The sequence below is a fragment of the Taudactylus pleione genome, unplaced genomic scaffold (assembly GCF_031769625.1).
Source record: "Taudactylus pleione unplaced genomic scaffold, aTauple2 ptg000114l, whole genome shotgun sequence".
Classification (NCBI taxonomy): domain Eukaryota; kingdom Metazoa; phylum Chordata; class Amphibia; order Anura; family Myobatrachidae; genus Taudactylus; species Taudactylus pleione.
In genome coordinates this window covers 23,180,515-23,203,816 of record NW_028284516.1, presented here as the reverse complement: position 1 = coordinate 23,203,816, position 23,302 = coordinate 23,180,515, and the positions used below count along the sequence as shown (strand labels likewise).

General features: G+C 46.5%; 1 protein-coding gene across 2 annotated transcripts in view; it reads right to left on the bottom strand.

The window, feature by feature from the left end:
* Positions 1-23,302, bottom strand: part of SBSPON (somatomedin B and thrombospondin type 1 domain containing) — a 49,893-nt gene that overhangs the window by 10,805 nt on the left and 15,786 nt on the right. Inside the window, exons 2-5 of one of the 2 annotated variants that reach the window (XR_015878330.1) lie at positions 18,324-18,518; positions 15,744-15,834; positions 7,780-7,956; positions 863-1,391 (exon numbers count right to left, since the gene is read on the bottom strand). Coding sequence is in view for 1 of the 2 variants with exons in the window: in XM_088471571.1 (XP_088327697.1) it covers positions 1,274-1,391; positions 7,780-7,956; positions 15,744-15,834; positions 18,324-18,518 (581 nt within the window). In the remaining variant the exon portion in view is untranslated. Of the gene's footprint in view, positions 1-439; positions 1,392-7,779; positions 7,957-15,743; positions 15,835-18,323; positions 18,519-23,302 lie in introns of those variants that run through there. The other variant, XM_088471571.1, reaches the window with a different exon arrangement.

Sequence of the window (23,302 nt, the reverse complement as noted above, 5' to 3'; positions counted from 1 at the left end):
AATCGCGACCGATGGTTGCTCCTTTGGCCACCCCCATTTCCGGGCACGGTGACCATGCACCATACATATCGATCATACTGCGACTTGGGGGTGGTCTGCGAGCAAGATCGCAGGACCCGTTCTGTACTTGCACAGAACTCGGCTTCAGAGATGTACGTTAATCATCGGATTAACGTACATCTCTGAATCAGGCCCTAGGTCTGCAGTAAATGGATGATGTGAATATTTGATGAAAGAGAAAGTGGCGAGGCCTAAATCTTAAAGTGCAGCCATTTTTCTAGCACATGATCAGTTTCGGTAACTATTTTAATGGCACATTTTTTTTTTCCCGTCTAAAAGTATTCACTTGTAGCAATAGATGGGCTGATATTGTGAAACAAATGCTGGTCAGACTTAATGCATTAGGATTACAAAAAAATATTTTATTACATAATGGCACTTTAAGTTCTGCAACATTCAAACAGTGATTTTTCTGTGTGACAGTAAAACTGTACATTCATCCTGAAAGTCATTTTAGTGTTTGGCAGAAATAAACAATATTAGGCCTCATACCCACTCACACTAAAACACTGTACATGCATTAACCATTAATTTTTATGTGGCGAGTGCAATGCATACAAACGGGTCTGACAATTGGGCTGGTGCTGCATTGAAGTGCTTCGTGTTAGATTCTATATAGTGCATTTGCATGTGATATTTAAATTTTTTAAATGAGTGTTTAGATGCATATATAATGCCAGTGGTTATAAGGCCGTATAGTGGCAAATAGACACAGTAGATACAATGTGTAAAACATATATGTTAATACAAACAGATGCACACTATATGGCATTTAACTAAAAAATCATGGTGGCAAACATACCATAAAGAAGGCTGTTACCCATTGGCATCAAAGGGCAGGGTTCTCATCCACTTGGCTCTTTGTATATTCAGCAGCAAGTCCGTTATATCCACCATGGAAATATTGCTGTCCACTGAAGTATTAGGCTTTTTGTGCATTCCTGCATGTTGTAATGTTGATTCTTTGGTGTGGATTTACTAACACATCTCAAAAGGTCATTCAGAAGTGTTCCCCATAGAAACCAATAAGATTCTAACAATGTACTAGATAAATGAAAGCTAGAATCTGATTGGTTGGGCAACACTTTAATTTTTTGTTAAAGATTTAGTGAATGCCTGTTAGCCAGGAATGCAAATGCTATTTACTAGTATATGTCATATGTAGTGATATTTAGTAGATGTTACTACAAACTCATAAGACTAACTCTACACATCATGTAAATATAAAGCTATGGACCATGGGACATGAACAGTTCTCAACTTCTCTGACTTTTCTCCAAGAACCCCGACACTTAGCGTTTCCCACAGCTTGCCAATGAAGGACTTGGTTCCTGAAATATAGGGAGAGAAAGTAAGAAAATGGACAGTGGAATATATAGATCGTTTTTTTCTTAAGGACTTTTTCAAATACACTGGATATCATCTAAAACCTTAATCATACCTTCATTTATGTTCAATGTCATACACGATGTATAAAACAAGATCAAAATCTATTTGCTTTTGAACTGTGAGCCGTAATGGCAGCTTTTACATAAACATGACACATCGCAAGTGAACGGTTCAGGGAGAGGAACACATGCCTATTTCCTACATTGAGGTGGGGGGTCACAAAGAGGGATGGATATCCAAATGTGGATAACCCATTTAGGTGCTATGTCCATGCATTGTTTGAGCTGCATTAGTTTCCTCTGCCCTCCTCTGTACAGCCATGGCCAAAAGTTTTGAGAATGACACAAATATTGGTTTTCACCAAGTTTGCTGCTTCAGTGTTTTTAGACCATTTTTGTCAGATGTTAATATGGTATACTGCAGTAAAATTACAAGCATTTCATAAGTGTCAAAGGCTTTTATTAACAATTATGTTAAGTTTATGCAAAGAGTCAATATTTGCAGTGTTGACCCTTCTTTTTCAAGACCTCTGCAATTCGCCCTGGCATGCTGTCAATCAACTTCTGGGCCACATACTGACAGATGGCCGCCCATTCTTGCCTAATCAATGCTTGGAGTTTGTCAGAATTTGTGGGTTTTTGTTTGTCCACCCACCTCTTGAGGATTGACCACAAGTTCTCAATGGGTTTAAGGTCTGGGGAGTTTCCTAGCCATGGACCCAAAATGTCAATTTTTTGTTTCCCGAGCCACTTAGTTATCACTTTTGCCTTATGGCAAGGAGCTCCATCATGCTGGAAAAGGCATTGCTCATCACCAAACTGTTCTTGGATGGTTGGGAGAAGTTGATCTTGGAGGATGTTTTGGTACCATTCTTTATTCATGGCTGTGTTCTTAGGCAAAATTGTGAGTCAGCCCACTCCCTTGGCTGAGAAGCAACCCCACACATGAATGGTCTCAGGGTGCATTACTGTTGGCATCAATCTGTTTGTACTAAAAGCACAATGCAGGAGATTTCACAAATATCGCAGCAGTCCCCATTGTTATCAATGGGGACTACGATCTGACCCCTATGTGCTAAACTCCAGAAAGCTAAGCTTTTCGGAGTTTTGCCCCGGTAATTTACACCCTCAGACTATGGGGGCTCCTGGTTCAGGAGAGAAATATTTTGAACTCTCCCCCACAGACCCCAGCTGGCTCTGGAAGCTAACACTGTAAGCATGCGCAGTGTCAGCTTCCACTTCTGTAAAAAACTTCCATAATTTGCCAGGGGTATAACTTGCAGGGACAGTGAGTACCGCTGCCCCTGCGAGTTTCTCTTTATACATAGCGGGGATATTTTCATTAAAAATGAAAATATCCCCAGCGATATAGATAGATATATAATTGCAGCTGGTCGGAGATTATTAGTACATAGACCCCTTAATCTGAGATGCAGTATTTCTGTATCTTTTCCTATGCATTCCACTGATGATCATGTCATGAATTTAAAATAACAAAACCGTTAGGTAAGAGCCACACTACCCACATTAGACAGATTGTGATATATTGGGTCTTATAAAATTAAAGTGTTTGTTATTTTGTCCCATATCTCATCCAATTGCTGTTTGGCTGTTTTTTTTTTTACCGAAATGTATCATTGGCAGAAGTTTGTACAGATGCCACAAAGGATCATGCTGCCCTACGTTGTTGTCATTAATTAAGAACTTAATAAGTAATTGTGTACCCACTCATCATATGTTCTCTCCAACACTACCCCCCCCTCATAGTTTTAACTATATTAATTGTTTTTTGGCACAGACCAAACCGCTAAAATATTGAGTTTGATTCGGTAAGTAGATTGCTACAACGCAATTATTATTGGCACCACTGAGAAGTGTGCGTCTTAGACTAAAAGAGAATGCTGTGATATAAATACACTTCAACGTGTTTGTTTGCTTTTTTAATAACCGAGGGGAAGATGTAGCTAGCCTCGGCGGGAGATAACGCAGAGAAGTTCCAACTAATCCGCTCCTAACTGACATTTTTCAAACACCGCTTGTAACATAACAGGAGCTGATTGGTTAGTACTTAGGGGTCTATTTACTAAGACTTGGATAGAGATAAATTGCAAGCCAACCAGCTCCTCTCATTTTTTCAAAAACAGCCTGTGACTTGGCATTAGGAGCTGATTGGCTGGTACTTTATCTCCGTTCACACTATCTCCATCCAAGGCTTACTAAATAGACCCCTTAATCTCTCTCCACTTTATCTCTCTCCAAAGCTTGATACATATAGCCCCATATATCGGGATGTAGTGAATATGTCGTCGGAGGGGATGCCAGTCGTCGATATACTGACGCCGGAATCCTGCCGATGCCGCTATCCCGAATGGGATCAGGATACCTGCCTCAGCATCCTGACCGCCGGAATCCCGAACAAAGGATCCGGAGTAAGTATGCGCATTAGCCCTGGGAAGGGGGTGTTAGGTTTAGGGACCCCTGGGGGGGAAATTAGTGTTAGGTACCCCTCGGGGAAGGTTAGTGTAAGGCTGTGGGAATTTGTATTGAGATGCCCACTGGCGCCTTCGTAAATCCATGCGATCGCATGCAAAGAAGTAGCCACAGTTAGAAAAATTCTTCGATTGGCCTCCTGAGTAACCCTATAGGCTAGTAGCATGGCAGCGGGAAATGAGACATTGGAGCCAAATTATCTCCATATGGGGTCGCAGACGTAGGCTCTGATGCACCGAAAACAATTGCCACAGGTCTGCATTTTTGCAGTCACTCCGATGTTCTCACCCCCCCAAACGGTGCCTGACTGTCAATCACCCTGCATGAAAATCATCGCTGCGAGCGACTACAGTAATGGACCATGACGCATGTGCAGATAGCCAATAATCGCTCAACTGCATAAACATCGGCATAATGTACTTCTCTGAAGTTATCACAAATGTTTTTTTGCACTTGTAGGTTGCTTTGCTTTTACCCTTCTGTTCAGTTCATCCCAAACCAGGTAGATGGGGTTAATGTATGGAGCTTTGCTGGCCATTCCATGTGTTCTTTCCTTGAATGTAGGTCTGTTAAAGCCTGAGTCATTATCTTGCTATAGGATAAACCCTTGATCAGCTAGACCAGAGGTTATTGCAGGATGCTGCAAGTCGCTGACTGGGGATTCAACAAAAGAGCCCCAGGCCATCACACTTCCTCCACTTTGCTTGACAATTGGCGTCAAGGGTTTATTTACGAAGTGGCGGCTTATAAAAGCGGAGGTTTTCTGCCGTGTTTTTGTTCATGTGGTGTTTTACTATAAAATTTTGGGACTAAACACGTCATACTGTAAACCACCGCTTAGTAAATAAGCCACATACTCTAAGGAACCATCCTGTCGCCAACTCGACGGCTTCCGAAACCTTTGTGTAATGAATCGAAGACTTCAAATTTTGCTTCATTAGTCTACAACACAGGTTCTCACACTCTGTCCTCAGGACCCCAAACAGTGCATGTTTTACATGTCTCCTCACAGAATCAACGAAATAATTAGCTCCACCTGTGGATTTTTTAAAATGTGTCAGTGAGTAATGAATACACCTGTGCTTCTGCTGGGTGACCTGCAAAACGTGACCTGTGTGGGGTCCTGAGGACAGAGTTTGAGAACCACTGGTCTACAAGACCTTCCAGTCCTCAGTAGTCCATTGGTGGGACTCATAGCCCAGGCAAGCCTCTTCTTCATTGCTGCAGAACAGTTTTAACTCATTACTTATTCCCTGAAAAATACTTTTTTTTTTAAAATATACTCTGAGACAATATTTTTCTGTTTTTCCTGGCTTAATTTTTTTTTTTTTTTTAACCTATACCAGTTTACCCCTTACCTGTGTAGCATTTCAGGTTATTCACTTGACTTCAATTGCTTAAATTTCAATAAAAACTAGAAATATGGGGGTAGTATATACACCATTTGTATAAATTTGTCCCAATTACTATTTGTTTATTTTTTATTTTTGCAGTCTGACTGCTGTGGATACAGCTTTTTATACTGTGCATTATGTAATATACTAGAAGGTGCCATATTTCTGAGAATTGCATACCTAGATGGTGAGTTGCCATGTTAGCGCTAAATGTAAGCAAGGGTGATTTTAATCTAGATGCTGCTCAGGGCACACAAAATTTTGCTGCTTTCTGTTTCGCTTATTAAAAATGTTACTATCTCAGGACAGCTAAAAGGGCCTCCTGATGGGTGAAGAGCAGTGAAGATCGCTGTCTCTCTGCCTTCTCCCTGTTCTTCTCAGTCAGCGGCCGAACAGGGGCGAAAAATCTGCTCCCCCACCATCGCCGTTCTGAACTGTATGTGCCGAGTCTTCTTCGTCTTCTGCTGACTGCCCGCTGCTGGCTTGCTCTGCTCCCAACCCCGCCACTGCTATATATTAATGAGGTGACCCGACATATGCACATACCAGGTCACCGCTGACTGCCTGATTCCCCCACGGCCGACTCGCTCTGCACTTCTGCCGCTACTACAGCGACCTGTGTGATAACCTGGAGCATGCGCAGAAAGGACCTGCCTTCCACTCTCCGGTTACACAGAGGACCGCAGGAGAAGATAGGATCACCAGAGTCCCCATTTTCGGATCACTTTACCGGAAAAGTATGTATGAATTGTTACTTAAAAAAGCTATATATCGCATCGAACTGATAGGAGTTGATTGGTTGGTAGTTTATCTCTCTAAACTTTATCTTTCTCCAAGGCTTAGTACATCTACCCCTAACTCTGAACAGTCAGTTTGGTCTTTATTGGAAGCCCCTGATATGACTCTTCCTGCTTTCTTCAGGGGGTCAGGGCGCTACCACTAGGCAAACTTAGGCAGCTGCCTAAGAACGCCGGCCCTGCAGGGCAGTGGTGTGGACTGCACATAAGTGCAGTCAGCACTACACTAATAGGAACAAACACACAGTCCCCGGAGCCGGCAGCTGTGTAGTTGTTTTAGTAGCTGATGAGAATCAGACAGACTCACATCGGCTGCTGCGCCCACTGCTGGAGACGGGCTGGAGCTCACTCATGGGCTCCATTTTCCGGCTCCCGCAGTGGGTGATGACGTCTCTTCCATCATGCAAAGTGGCCCGCGGGGACTGCCGAAGCCCGGGGGACAGAGGAGCGGACGCCAGAGTGGGGATTAAGGTAAGTGGAGTTTTTTTTTTTTTTTACATGTGTCTGTCTGGTGGAAGGCTACTACTGGGGGGGCACTGCTGGGGGGAGGCTACTACTGTGGGCATGATTACTACTGGGGCATTGCTGGGGGGAGGCTACTGCTGGGGGGGAGGCTACTACTGGGGGCACTATATAAGGGGCACTGCATAGGGGGCCACTACTGGGGGCACTGCATAGAGGGGACTTCTGCTGGGGGCACTGTATAAGGGCTTGTTTAGCTATCTGAGGGGAGGGGGGGGGGGCGCAAGGCTGAAGAAATGCCTAGGGTGCCCAGAAACCTTGCACCGGCCCTGCAGGGGGTACAGTGGTTTAATTTTCTAAACGGAAAAATGTGATTGGGGTCAGCACTGAGAGACCTTCGTGTGGTCTATGGGAAAGCAGCAGAATTCTATGCACTTTATAGAGATCACCAAGGACAATGGAGGCATGCCCAGCAAGTAGTACATATGTATCCTCATACATTCTTGCTGTAGTCACGCCAAACAGACCCTCTTACAGCGCCTGGTCCCATGCGTCTTTTTCGCCCCATAAATGCATTTAAGTCGCATTGCAATGCATCTAGGTCACAGCAGCAGACTGTGCTAACTGGTTTGATATGTGACACTTGTACATCTGTGTGCAACTGAGTCTCATAATCTGTATACGAAGTGCTAAGATGCAGCAGGCGTTGCTATATTCCACGCCAAGTCCCTTCATATACAGACTCAGGTGTCACATATGAAATGAATCCGCACAGCCTCCTGGTGCACTAGTACATCACATTGTGACTAAGAAGCATTTTTGGGCAAAAAAAAGTGCGCAGTGCTAGCAGAGTTGCGTGGGACCTGACGGGTCACTTCCGCCAGGCATCTCGTGCCACATGGCGTATTCAGGCTGGATGTATGAGGACGCATCTATTATGTTCATGTTAAATTATCGGTGTTATTAATTTAAACGATTATTTCCTAGGTGACAATATCCTTCTCTTTGGTACAACAAATCATATTTATTATTGCATTCTACCTTTCCCAATTCAGATTATATAATTGAAGAATGTATGACAAAAATGAATTGCACTGTCAACTTATACTTACAGCTGTTCTGCTAGAAACATTATTGTATTCAATGTATTTATATTTGTGGAATGTTCTAAAAACCTTGAGCTCTCACCCGTCTGCATCGCTGCTGTCTCCATAGCAACGATGGTTCCTTATATTCATTGCAGGGTGCTGGCAAGCCACACACACAGTGTACCCTTCCCGCAGGTATAGCATCCAGCGGGCATGTGGGCGATCCTCAGTTAGACAGGCTGCAGATAAGGATTCAATCTGGAACTCCACGCAGTACCTATTGTAAACATTAAAGAGTTTTGGAACTAGTTGGATACACTTTAACACATTATTATGACAATATGGGTCTATGCGGTGTAATGTTGTAACTTCATAATCAATAAAAATGTATACAAAGCAGCAGAATATTCCCATCTAAAGTTGTCCCATATTTGCCATGATGATGACCCTTAATGTGTAATCATCATTGCAGCGACCATAATACAAGTAGTCTAAGTAAGCTGAACCAATATTCATAATAAACTGGCCTATCAAGAACAGGAGGGTCTTGCACAATGGACAGTAGTTAACATATATTTAATGTCATTCAAAATAAGATTTTAGAGTTTTATTTTTTTTTTTTTTTAATGACACCATACTTTCTCTTTTACAAATTCTTCAGTGACCTTACGGCTTCTCTCTGCTTGTTCTATAATTTGCTTCTATTGTCATAAAATACTTTTTATTGATTTTTGCAAGAAAGTGGAAGGTGAATATAGGTAAACAGATGCAGGAGATACAGAATAGAAGTGTGGGTAGGGTGAAGTGTAATTTAATAGAGCAATGTAGTTTAGATTGTTAGAGCATAAACAGTGCTAACAATAATATACAATCTCAGTCTCCCTGTCCTCCCATCCGACAACCCTAACCAGACATTGCTCTTTTTCAAAAAGCAAGCGATCGGCCATGTAAGGCATTAATAGGTGAGAGATGATGTCATTACTCTTCAAAATCTGTCCAGTGAGTTAGAAAGGAGTTGGGTACATTCCTTAAGACAGTCAAAATGTAGACATTCAAAACACAGACAATAGGTCTATGTAATAGGTTCTCATCTTCAGCCGCTGCAGGGATTTATGTGAGTGTCCCTGTATTTTTAAAGTGGCAATCATTTAAAGGCTAAACCAGCTTGGACATAATTTAGACATTCAATATATATAGACAGTTTGAAATGTCAATAGGGTCAAAATGTCGTAGATGTAAAATTCTATGGTCAGTTTGCTATTTTATCTTAATAAATAAATTAAATAAGGATTTAATGTTCCTGCAACCTTACAACATTATTTAAAGCAACAGACTAAAGGCCCCCATACATCAACGACGGCTTGCCGCGATGTTGCAATCCTACAACCCGGCATTGCAGGATCGCTGAAATCCAACATTTTGGATTTCACAGCTATGCCGATCACGATCAAAAAATTATCGTGATTGGCAGATTGGTGAAATTTAAAATGTAGAATTTCTACTTCAGGGTCCATAGGGTATCCACAGGATACCTTGGGGTATAGGTGTGACGTCAGTCGCTGGGCACCATAGAGTTAAGCTTTTCAGCCTCCCAGGATGCACTAGGGTCCCCCTCCTATACCCCGCCCCCGAGCCAAGGCACCTCAGTTTAGTTTGGTGCCCGGCCGAAGTCGGGTGCACCTGTCGGAGTGGGGGGCTAGAAGAGCCCCTGAAGCTTTCTTCAGTGCAGCTGTGGCTGCACATCTGGATGTACAGCATGGACAGTCAGTCCTGACGTCCATGCTGTCTTCCCTACACCCCCGCCGGTACCAGAACGCCGGTACCGATCCGGGGATGCTGGTGAGCATCTGGGGTCACAGCTAGCGGTGACCCCAGATGTTCCGGACCATGGCCGGATCCAAGGGGGACAAAGGTAAGCAGCGGGGTCCCGCGGTGGGTCCCCGCTGGTCACATGGTCCTAAGTCCCCAGGCAGGGGGCTCCCTGGGGACAGGCTGCAGCGTGGAGCCAGGCGACCAACCTGCGCTTTCCACTACCCCCTGGGACAGCGGACCGCAGCAGAGCGGTAGCGCTGCGGCGTCCCAGGGGTTAAATGCATGCCAGGGGAGCGCGCCTTCCCTGTCTCACAGCCAGCGCCTCCCCCGCTGCACACAGCCCTCTCTGCATGCTGCCGACTGGTCCTGTGGCAGCGCTCCTCCCCCAGGCCAGCCTCCTCTCTGCTCCTCGGCGGCCATCTTCTCCAGAACGCATGGTGGAAGCGCTGGACGGAAGCATCGTGGTCTGGGTCCCCCCGCATACCTCTCCTCCGCTGTGGCTCAGGTCTGTGTATGCAGCGCTGTGTCCTACCAGGCCCTGTGTCTGTGTAGTTGAGTGATCAGCGCTGTTAGTGCAGGAATTGTTATTTCTCTGCATTGTATGTGACTGTGCTAGCGCTGCCTGTAACTTTTCTTCTCTAAACTGTCAGCTTTATTACTGTCCCTGTTCTTCTGCTAAAGCCCTTGCGGTGCGGTGCTGCAGGGTGGTCTCTCGCCTATTTAATACTTAATTGGTGAGAGAGGTCACATACGTGGTGCCATCATGTCTGAAAGTGATTTTCCCCTCCGGCTACAGTGTACCACGTGCAAAGTACCGTTAGCGGAGGGGGAGGGTAGCGCGGAGGGCCTTTGCCGGCAGTGTTTGTCCATGGCGCGGCCTATTACGGTTACAGCACCGGTACAGGAGCCGCCCTGGGCTTGTTTCGCTCAGGCGTTAACAGCTTTAGTGGGCCAGTTAGCTCCGCAGCCCGCGTTTACTCCGATGGGTTTGTCCCAGCAGTCTGTGGTGTCGTCACCCATGCAGGGGTTCCCACGACAATTGGTGGTACCCCACAGTCTCCCTATTTCCCCGCTCCCGGGTTCTCAGGAGCCAGCGTGGGTTAACTCCCTGACGAGTTCTGTACAGCACTTGTCGGATGTGTTGCAAGGGGAGTCTGTGATGCGGCCTCATAAAAGGCCGGTGGCGTCTCTGTCCGCTCCTTATGAGGATGACGAAGGGACGTCTGATGATGGGGAGATTCTGGATCCTTACGATCAGGAACCTCTCCATACTAAGGACGCTGATGCTAAGTCCAAAGTATATATTCCTGGACTTATTCGGGCGGTCCGCACAGCCTTGGTGATTGAGGACGAAGTTCCCCCAGCGGCTAAATCTAAGTATGCCTTTTTCAAAGATGTGAAGGGCGATGCCACAGTCTTTCCTCTTTCGGGTCAGTTGGCGGACCATTTAGAGGAGGCGTGGAAACAACCTGGCAAAAGATACCAGCCGCAGAGACGCCTGGCGGTGGCTTATCCGTTCGCGGATAATTATTTTGCTAAGTGGGAATCCCCTCCACAGGTGGATTCTCACGTGACCCGTCTTGTCCGTAGTGCCACATTGCCGATGCCATCCATGTCCTCCCTTAAGGATGCTACGGACCGCAAGGTAGAAATCTGCCTGAAGTCCGCTTATTCCCTTGCAGGGGGGGCAGCACGGCCGGCTATGGCCATTTGCTGGGTTGCCAGAGCGATGGAGCGCTGGGCGGATTCATTAGAGGCTTCTTTTGAATCCGACTGTCCGGCCGAACAGGCGGAGTTGATTGGCAATCTCCGTGATTCGGCCACCTACATCAACGAGGCGGCTCTAGACATTAGTACTCTGGTGTCTAGAATTTCTTCAGCAGCGGTAGCTGCTCGTCGCACCTTGTGGCTGCGATCCTGGAAGGCGGACGCAGATTCCAAGAAAGGTCTGGAAGCGTTGCCGTTTACCGGAGAAGTTCTCTTCGGTCCGGATCTGGATAAGATTGTGGCCACGCTGGCGGCAGCCAAATCTGCTTGTCTCCCATCGGCCGCTGCTCCTTCTAGTTCGGGACCATCGTCCTTTCGGTCATCTAGGGCCCAGGGCAGACCCAAACCACAGTCGTTTCCTCGACAGGCTGGCCCTAAGAAATCGGTCAAGCCCCGGAAGCAGGCATGGAGTACCAGACGTCCGGCCCCCAAGCCAGATGACAAGCCTGCGGCCTGACGGTCCGGGCCTCCCTTTGGGGGATCCCAGGGTGGGAGGCCGCCTGCTACAGTTCGCCCAGTGTTGGTCGACCACTACGACAGACACTTGGGTTCTGGAGGTGGTTTCCCACGGATACGCCCTCTCCTTCCGGCACAGACCCCCGGCTCGCTTCTTCACCACGGGTCTCCCATCAGACCGGAACAAGGCTACGGAGCTGCGGAAGGTATTGCACACTATGCTCCAGGCTGGAGTTATAGTGGCTGTTCCATTCTCCCAGAGGGGCCAGGGTTTCTATTCAAATCTATTTTTGGTACAGAAACCCAATGGGTCATTTCGTCCGATTCTCAACCTCAAAGCACTCAACAAGTCTTTGCGGGTCCCGAAGTTTCGGATGGAGACCCTACGGTCCATCATTCTGGCGCTGGAACCTGGGGACTACTTGGTGTCATTGGACATACAGGACGCTTACCTGCATGTCCCTATTCTTTTGCGCCATCAACAGTTCCTCAGGTTTGCAATCCGCAGCGACCACTTCCAGTTTCGGGCGTTACCTTTTGGCCTGGCAACAGCACCACGTGTTTTCACCAAGGTGATGGCGGTCATGGCGGCTTCTCTGCGGCTGCAGGGAGTCCGCATGTTGCCGTATTTGGACGACCTGTTATTGGTGGCAGGATCTCCAGAGCTCCTGTTACGCCACTTGGACCTGACCATTGCACTGCTGCAACGGCACGGCTGGCTAATCAACTGGCAGAAGTCCACTCTAATCCCGTCTCGGAGGATTCTGCATCTTGGAGCCTTATTGGACTCGGGACAGCAAAGGATCTTCGTGACGGAGGACAAGATCTCTGCTTTACAGTCAAGGGTGCGCAGTTGCCTGCACAGCCGCCGGGTGTCCTTACACTCGGCGATGAGGTTACTGGGCTCCATGGTGTCGGTGTTCGACATGGTGGAATATGCCCAGTTTCACTCCAGACCTCTGCATCACCTGATCCTGTCCAAGTGGAACGGGCTGCCTCAGTCTCTGAAGTCCCAGACGATTGTGCTCACCCAGGAGGTTCGCCTGTCCCTTGCGTGGTGGTTACAGACGACCCACCTCAACAAGGGACGTCCGTTCTGGGTTCCAAATTGGGTCCTGTTGACAACGGACGCCAGTCTTCGGGGCTGGGGAGCAGTTTCGGGTCCACACTTGTTCCAGGGCAGGTGGACGCCGACAGAAGCGGAGCTTCCAATAAATATCTTGGAACTCCGTGCGGTCTTCAATGCTCTCCAGCAGGCACAGCGGTTTCTCCAGGGTCGCCCGGTGCAGGTCCAGTCGGACAACGCTACCACCATGGCCTACATAAACAGGCAAGGAGGAACTCGCAGTCGGGCGGCTCTCGTAGAGGTCTCTCGGATCCTGGTTTGGGCGGAGCGCAATCTTCCGGCCATATCAGCGGTCTTCATCCCGGGAGTGCTAAATTGGGAGGCGGACTTTCTAAGTCGCCAGGACGTTCATCTGGGGGAATGGCCCCTGCACCCGGACGTTTTTCAACTACTGGTGGACAGGTGGGGTCTTCCAGAAATCGACCTCATGGCGTCCCGGCACAACAACAAGTTGCCGGTGTACGGGTCTCGCACAAGAGACGAAGGGGCGTCTCTGGTGGATGCTCTGTCCGTCCGGTGGACGTTCCGGTTCGCATACCTGTTCCCTCCGGTCTCCCTTCTTCCACGGGTAATCCGGAAATTCAAACAGGAAGGAGGGACGCTCCTGTTGATAGCTCCCGCGTGGCCCAGACGGCACTGGTTCTCAGACCTTCAGGGTCTGTCCGTGGACAGTCCTCTGCGGTTGCCGCTACGACCGGACCTTCTGTCTCAGGGTCCTTGCCTTCACCCGGACCTGACTCGGCTGTCTTTGACGGCGTGGCTGTTGAGACGGCCATGCTGAGGTCCCGGGGGTTTTCCAGCTCTGTGGTGCGTACCATGTTACGAGCTCGGAAACCGTCTTCCGCGAGGATATACCATCGCGTGTGGCATACGTTCTTCCAGTGGTGTCGACCGAGAGGTTATGCACCGCGGGAGTTTCGTCTGTCTCGGATTCTCGCCTTCCTGCAAGCGGGACTAGATCATGGACTTCGCCTTGCTTCTTTGAAGGTACAGGTTTCGGCCCTATCTGTCTGGTTTCACCGTAGGATTGCTACAATCCCGGATGTGCGCACCTTTATGCAGGGTGTTCTCCGCATTCAGCCGCCCTTTGTTCCACCTGTGGCACCTTGGGATTTGGCTGTGGTCCTGAGGGCTCTCCAAGGACCGCCGTTTGAACCACTGGGCTCAGTGGATCTTAAATGGCTAACAGCTAAGACTGTTTTCCTTCTGGCCATTGCTTCGGCCAGACGTGTTTCTGAGTTAGGGGCTCTTTCTTGTAGACCCCCTTTCTTGGTTTTTTATGGGAACAGGGCAGTGCTCCGCACTCGGCCCGAGTTTCTTCCCAAAGTTGTTTCCCAGTTTCATGTTAACGAGGAAATAGTTGTTCCGGCCTTTAACTCACCGGGTCTTTCCGTGGGTGAGGCCTCTTTGGATGTTGTGCGGGCCTTAAGGACTTATGTTGACCGCACTTCTTCGTTTAGGAAGTCGGACGCTTTGTTTGTCCTCTATGGCTTCCGTAAAAAGGGTTGGCCTGCTTCAAAGCAAACTTTGGCAGCCTGGATCCGTATGGCTATTTCTGAAGCTTATCTTCATGAAGGCCTACCGGTCCCTCCTTCTCTGAAGGCTCATTCCACTAGGTCTGTGGGTCCTTCGTGGGCAGCTCGACGTGGTGCCTCGGCAGTTCAGATCTGCAAGGCTGCTACGTGGTCCTCTGTCCATACCTTCGTGAGGTATTACAGGTTTGACACCTTCGCCTCTCAGGATGCTTCCTTCGGGCGGCGGATTCTCCTTTCTGCACAGGAGCGTCCCCACCCTTAAAGGATACTGCTTTGGGACATCCCCAAGGTATCCTGTGGATACCCTATGGACCCTGAAGTAGAAAATATGAGATATGGTAAGAACTTACCCTTGTTATCTCTATTTCTACGAAGTCCATAGGGTTCCACAGGACTCCCGCCCTGTTGCACCTGTGCTGCAGATGGGCTTTGCTCTGGTCACCGGTTTTCCGTCTCCCTCTGGTGAGAATGTGATTCTTGTATGTGTCCAGATCTTTTTTCTCTCTCTTCCTTCTCCTCCTCCGGCCTATGGCTTGATAACTAACTGAGGTGCCTTGGCTCGGGGGCGGGGTATAGGAGGGGGACCCTAGTGCATCCTGGGAGGCTGAAAAGCTTAACTCTATGGAGCCCAGCGACTGACGTCACACCTATACCCCAAGGTATCCTGTGGAACCCTATGGACTTCGTAGAAATAGAGATAACAAGGGTAAGTTCTTACCATATCTCATATTTTCACTGATCATGTGACGGATCGCGGAACATCGAAGTCCGCAGGTCGGCATTTCCGACCGGTGGATCGGCGTTTCGTATCCGATCGCAGGATTGCGGTAATCCATCTCTGATGTATGGGGGCCTTTATACTGCTGTTGGCATGCTAATTGCAATGAAACTGATATTGCTGTTGGCATGCTAATTGCAATCAGACTGTTGATATTATCATATTCGCATAACAACAGTAGGGGCAGTCTCATTGCAATTAGCATAACAACAGTAGTAAAAGGCACCAGAAAGCTGAAAGTCAATTGGCCAATTCTGAGTAGTGAGAAATCAACGTTGTTCCTTTATCATGCTGCCAGGTTATGTAATTATGTAGCGGATTGCTACGCCTCCAGATATTAGGATAATATAAAAAAAATTTGTTTTAAATAGTCAGAGATATTATGAAATATCAATGGAGGCACGTGGGTGGTATTGTTGCTGGGTCCATGGGGGCAATTGGGTTTCCTCCAAGTACTCTGGCTTCTAGCATAATAAGCCCTAGTTTCTGTGGTAGAGCATTTACAATGCAAGCTCCACTGGGAATGGTATATATGATAAATAAAGGTTAGGAATATCCAAAATATAATATAATTATTTATAATATAATACCCAGAATCCTCGGTATGGGAAGCCCAGTCTGAAGACACGGCACGCCGATTTCTTGCTTTGTTATATTCAAAAGTAGTAATAAATGCAGGCACTGTAAATTAGAGAACATGCGTTACAATTCCATATAGAACAACTACTAATATTCAATTACATACTAATATTCAGCTTGTAAAAGAAAAAAAACACTATGGAACAGCAACCTGGCCATAATTTAAAGATATTGTTAGTGCTAATTATTATCCACATTGCGATGTGCAGGTACTCAGTCAGGGACTGAAGATCATCGATCAAAACACCAACACGGTATGTAGTATCAACGTTCCGGAGGGTCAACTTCCTTTATCGAGACATGAATAAACAAGTGTGAAATAGACATTTAAATACCTTAGCGTTGATACTACATACTGTGTTGGTTTTTTGATCTATGATCTTTAGTCCCTGAGTGCCTGCACATCGTATTGTGGATATTATTTCTATTTAGTGGAGTACACCAGGGCACGTTGTATTTTCTATTGCAAGTGCCAGATATCCTTGGAACATTGTTATTGCTAATTAGATATAAATTTAGGGATACCACTTTTAGATAGATAATCTCCTTGGAACAGTGTTGTCTGTCAGCTAGTGAGCCTTTCTTCACTTCTATAATGCTCATCCCCTGGATGACTTCAAATTCTCCTAAATTCAGCTGTTAGAAGAGACAGTAGGATCATATCAGATGGGTAAATTGTAATGCAGGACAAATCTTGCGGCAAATTTGTAAAGGGTTTGTCCTCCAAATAACCGGATGGTAATACCCAGTAACTTGAAGAATGAAAGCCAAGCTGCCAGTGATGTGATGCCAGTTTACAACTCCTACACTGCCAGCAGAATGGGTTAGAGCGTTAAATTTGTATTAAAGAAAAGTACCCCATTCTCCATTAGCCCCGTGCTATTCAATGCTAAATCTCACTGGGCCCTTCATGGTACCCCTGGGCAGCGGGTGTCTGGTGTCTTTTTTTAAAAATGAAATCAATTATAGTGTCCATTTTAATAAATATAATGGTCCCAAATAAATGAAATAATTAAATATTGCCTCCTTATATCTCACAAAATAAATATTGTGCTTCCTTATTCTGATAATAAATTTGTGCCCCCACTGGTGTAAAAAAAAAAAAAAAGAGAAGGCACCATAAAAAAATTAATTAAAAAGTAAAGATTTTGTTAACTTAGGGCTCCATTTAATAACGAATTTGATCCATTACAAACTCGTAGCGTATGTTAATTACAGCCTGGACCAGCTGCACAACTGGGATTTGTTCCATTATTTCCGGACCGGCAACTCCACTCTTTCCAGCCCTATTCTCCTCATTTGGAACCACGCTGATTACATTGCCTTATTGGATTCCTATCAGAACGTGACTCTCCTATGGAGGCTGGTAAGTATACATTAGTTGGACATTAATCCGGATTGAACATTGACCTATGTTTGATTTACAACGGTCACATTTGCTCAATTTGACCTATATGACTGTTGGAGTATCATCTCCTATATGACTATACAATATTGGACATTTACCATTGGCAGGGTCCATATATGAGATCCATTTTCAGTTAATTCTTTTATTGAAGTAAAGTGTTTGTTTTTATTTGATGCTATTAAAAGTTTTAATTTTTGATTACCTCGACCAAGCCGTAATCCATTATTGGTTATAACACCTATTCTATTGCATATTCATGTATAATACATCTGTCACATTCTTGTTACTGATTACGATATTCTCCATCTAATTGATTTTCTGATGTGATATATTTTATTGCACAATAGTCCCTTTGTTGACCAGATATAAATATCCCAATTGTGGCTTTTAGCGCGGTTCACTCATACGTTTCTTACTATTTAACAATGAGTGGTATTTGTCACTTACCGCTCTTTGTCTTAATTGAAATTCTCCATGGTTCAGTAGCTTTTATATAGCGTTGACAAATGCTAAGATTCCAGCTAGAAGGCGGCAGCATCTGAGATCCTGCCCACAATGCACTGCAGCAGCTTTGTCCGCCCCTTCCATCCCGCTCTCCACCCATTTCCTCCCACTCTTCGTCTCCTAGTCTCCGCCTCCTCCATCCAGCTCACCGCCCACTTTCTCCTGTTTACTGGCATCCACACTTATCCTCTTCACTCGCCAGGGGGAGGGCACAGAAAAACACAGCTGAATTCACTATTGACTCGGCGAGCGGGTCAGTAGTGAATTCCGGTTAAAATAAAAAACAACTTGCAGGCGTGTCGTGAGCATTTTCAGTGCGGATCGCAGTCTGCATCTATGATCCAGTAGTAGATAAAATGGCTCCGGCATCTCAACACAGAAATCCAATCATTGAAGTATATGCGACTGGTGCTGTGTCTTTGTACACAGTTGCTTGGATTTGTGAAGCTGCAGGTGGGCATCGTGATACATATCCCAACGGCTAGGACATTTGCATCATTTCGCACAGCAGCTGTGTACAAAGACAACTATCGTCCATCTCTGAATTGGTCAGGAACAAGGGAACAGGTACATTCTATCTCTAATAAAACACAGCCCTTGCCTTTGCTTTTTGTCTTACCATGTAAATGCCCACACTCGGTGCCCTGTTGTGTGAGATATTCCAGACATCCCGCCTTCTCCTCTAGGTGTGGGCAGGGATCCCCACTGTTTTCGGCCTCCTGCAACACTTGACGTCTGCGCAGTCTATATGAAGCGATACACTGGTTTGCACAGCCGCTCCAATGGCTCCATTCGCCAACAATACATGCACGGGCTATTGGAATAAGCATATTTATTCAGTCACAATATTCTGACTTTCAAAAGTGTTCTCTAACGTTATAAGACTATAATTATAACATGCAGTTATTATAGATTTGCTTTCTAATTTCGGACCAAAAAATATTATAATTTTGTTAACAGGACTTTTCAGCTATAACAAAACATGCTTACATAGGGTGTGATATGTATTACCGCCGGCGGTTCAAATCCGACAAAGGAGGAAATCCCGATCGTCCTAAAGGTAAGTATCAACTAATCTAATTCTACCCCCTAACCCTCCTTTAGGATGCCTAACCCTAACCTCCCCCCCTCTAAGTGCCTAAACCTAACGCCCCCTTTCCCTGCTGCCTAAGTCCCCCCCGGAGGTGCCTAACCCTCCCTCCCCCTAGCCTAACCCTAACCTCCCGGGGGGATGCCTAACCCTAAGTCCCCCCTGGGAGCCCCTAACTTAACCCCCCCCCCCGCGGCTGTCCGCTGCAGCGACCAGCAGCCGCTCGATCGGGATGCTATGCGCCGATCTCCCGACGTCGGTCAAATGTTGGGCGTCTAGATTTAGACGCCTGTCATTCATCCCTAGTCGGGATTACAGTGTCTGGAAGCTGGCGGTCGGCATTTAGACCGTCGGCTTCCGGATTACATCCCCTTACAAAGCCACTGAAACGGGTTGCTTAGTATATTGTTAATATGTACATCTAGTTTCATATTTAAGATTTTTGCATTTATGTAGCCTACCATTAACTGAAGTTACACATTAGGGTGGTCATACGTCACCTCTATTACAGGATGCTTATAGTTACAGAAGGCGCAGTGTATACCTGTACAAACACACAGTGGCCACCGTATTAGGTACACCTTTCTAGCTCAGGGTAACTCCCTTTCTTCCCTCTGCTCATAGAACAGCCTGAATTCAGAATTGCATGGATTCAACAAAGTCCTGGAAACATTCCTTCAAGATGGTCCATGGAGACATAACAGCATCACACAGATGCCACAGGTTTGTGCTGCGAATTGCCCATTGAGCCACATCCCAAAAGTGCTCCATTGTACAGGGAAGTGGTGACTGTGGAGGCCCTTGGAGTACACTGAACTCATTGAAATGTACGTGAAACCAGATTGTGCTGATGTGTGCTCTGTGACATGGTGCTATATCCTGCTAGTAGTGTCCATTAGGACAAGTAAAGACTGTCTCCATAAAGGAATGCATAGAAGGCCTGATTCAGCAAAGATCGCAATTGCTAAGCTGCATGCAGGCTATAGATATATGATGTATGCACGCAGGCTATAGATATATGATGTATGCACGCAGGCAGCTTTGCAATTGCGATCCTTGCAGATATGGTAATGCTCAGAAGGCATCACACCTCCTGCTGCATTACTTATCCCAGCTCACTGGATGTTTTGTGAACCATTTGCTGTATACTGTAGAGTAGGGGCAGGCAATAAGTGCCCCCCCCAGCAGGCCCTGCCAATGTTTTGCTATTTTGCCATGCTAAAATTGTTGCAAGGCATGCTGGGATGTAGTTCAACAACAGCTGGAGGGCAGCATTATTGCCCACCAATGCTGTAGACTAGAGACTATTGTGGGTGAAAACCCCATGGAAATCAGCAGTTTCTAATATTCTCAAACCACCCTATTTGGCACCAACAATTATTCCACGGTCAAAGTAACTTGCGTCATATTTCTTCCCCATTCTGGTGTTTGGTCTGAACAACAACTGAACTTCTTTACCATGTCTGCGTCTATGCATGGAGTTGCTGTCACATGATTGGCTGATTATTAATTTGCATTAACGTGTAGAAGGAGTATACCAAATAAAGCTGCCACTTAAAGACAGCATATTAATGCATTAAAAACATTGGGCCTGATTCAGACCCACTCGCGAGCGGCTGTACGCTCGCAAGTGGGTCGATGGTCTGCACTGAGCATGCGCACGACGGAGGGAGCTCCGTCGTGCGCATGCGCCAGACACGACGAGCGAAGGACTTTCCTTCGCTCGTTGTGTCCGATCAAAGGGGACGTGCTGTCAATGTTGATTGACAGCACGCCCCCTTTGGTGGGCGTGCCGGGGGCGTGCCTCCCTGACGGGGGCGTTCCCACGGGAACGCCTCCCGTCAGAAGCCGGCCCACTGACATCACTAGTGATGTCAGTGGGAGTGATTTTGGCTCTGATAGAGCCAAAATCACTCCGGAGCTTGCGGTTGAAAACCTCAACCGCAGGCTCCGGCTCGCAATTTCGATGGTCGCGATGGTCACGACCATCGCGGCCATCAAAATGCACGCTCGTATAGCCTGTGGGTGGTGACCCACAGCTATACGAGCGTCCAGGAGGACGCTCCATGAAAAAGGAGCCCGGCCCTCATGCAGAGCGTGCGCTCTGCTCAGAGCGTACGGCTCTGAATGAGGGCCATTATGTTTAGAATGCATTTGTGTGTACATAAATTGTACAGGTTATATTAGTTCATAATGTACACAATATAGTTATGTCAGTTTTGTAACCAGTGTGTTTTATGGTTTAGTTGTGTCACATCTGAGTTTGCAAACCATTTATGAATACTCAGATTTTCACCTATAGTATGAAAGAGGGGTTTCCAAATCCTTGGTTACCGAACCAATGAAAAAACATCTAGCCACAAATAAATATATACAGCTTACACAGGATATAGGACCACTACAGTAAAATATACCACTCAGCCTATGTCGGGGTACACACACAAATACACACACACACACACCTCTATCACTAAAAAACATGAATGCGGCAGGCAAATAAATACAGCCAGCATTATTTATTAAAGACCCCCCTCCCCCCAGTAGTGCCCTCCCTATGCAGTGCCCCTAATACAGTGCCCCCAGTAGTGGCACCCCTTATACAGTGCCCTCAGTAGTCCCCCCTATGCAGTGCCCCCAGTAGTGGTACCCCTATGCAGGGCTCCCAGTAGTGCCCCTTATACAGTGCTTCTTATACAGTGTACTCAGTAGTAGTCCCCCCTATGCAATGCCCCCACCCCTATGCAGTGCCCCATACATATATAGAATAAAGACACAATAAAAGAACACTTACCTGATTCTCCGCGCCTGCTGCTGTCTGCTCTTCCATCTTCCTGGCCCACTCTGCACTATGGGAGAGCCGTCATAACATCTCTCCCATCACCCACTGTGGGAGCTCATGAGTGAGCTCCAGGCCGGCTGCGGCAGTGGGCGCAGCAGGCAATGAGAGTCTGACTCTCATTGGCTGCTAAAACAAACACCCCGCTGCCGGGTAGTACGAGTGTACTACCCTGCACCGGCAGCAGTGTGCTTGTTACTGTATAGTGGGACTGCACTCACTGCGGTCTGCACTACACTTACTGATCGGCGGGCAGGGGGCGGGGTGGTTCTGGGCACACAGAAACCTCCCTGTGTGCACGTATGAGCAACACATCCTTTAACTCTTGACTGTTGACGTCAGTAGGCCCCTTTCCCGGGAAAGTCCACGATTTGTGGGTCTGCAAGGGGGGGCGGGGCTAAATGAGGCAAATCGTGAATTCCCCATTAAATCTCCCCGTCCTGCCCTCTTCACTAGGAAGTGGGCAGGATGCAGGAGATCTGCCTATACTTCCAGGTGTGCGGGGAGCTACCTGAAAAATCAGGAGCCTCCCACCACTTCCGGGAGTATAGTCAAGTATGGTTTGGTGATAAGTGGGGTGTGGAAATATGTGCAGGAATATAACAATGTGTGTGGTGGCTGAGAATAGATAATAAAAATAAGGATTTCACCAAACAGGAATCAGCAGGATCACCAGCAGACTCCATCAGTAGTCCAGCGCGTTCTCCACAAAATAGATGCTGCAACCACGAGTGGCGACATTTTCTTTTAGCGCTCAAAACGGGAGCGCGCACATTCCAAATCATGTGCGAAGGACGCAGGAAATTTTAATCAGCGGGGGAAATAAAAACACGCGGTCAATTGAATATGTCCCAAAGTAGTGATCAGGAAGCTTTGAGTGCCACTGTGTGTTTTTCTAAATATTTACTATTTATTTTGCATGTGTGTTTATTCACTAGTGGAGGACGTTGTATAAGGAGGATAACCAATAAGATTTATAAGAGTTGTTATTATAGATTTTATATATATAGATATATACAGTCAGGTGAATAAATATTGGGACATTGTCAGAATTTTCATATTTTGGCCTCTATTCACCACCACAATGGCTTTGAAATGAAACAAACAAGATGTGCTTTAACTGCAGACTTTCAGATTTAATTTGAGGGTAATTACATCCAAATCAGGTGAACGGTGCAGGAATTACAACGGTTTCTATATGTGCCTCCAACTTTTTAAGGGGCCAAAAGTAATGGGACAAATTAAACAATCCTAAATCTAACTTTCACTTTTTAATACTTTGTTGCAAATCCTTTGCAGGCAATTACAGCCTGAAGTCTGGAACGCATCAGCTGTAACGCATAGACATCACCAGACGCTGGGTTTCATCCCTGGTGATGCTCTGCCAGGCCTCTACTACAAATGTCTTCAGTTCCTGCTTGTTCTTGGGGCATTTTCCCATCAGTTTTCTCTTCATCAAGTGAAATGCATGCTCAATCAGATTCAGGTCAGGGGATTAACTTGGCCATTGCATAACATTCCACTTTTTAGCCTTAAAAACTCTTTGGTTGCTTTTGCAGTATGCTTCGGGTCATTGTCCATCTGCACTGTGAAGCGCCGTCCAATGAGTTCTGAAGCATTTGACTGAATATGAGCATATAATATTGCCCGAAACATTTCAGAATTCATTCTG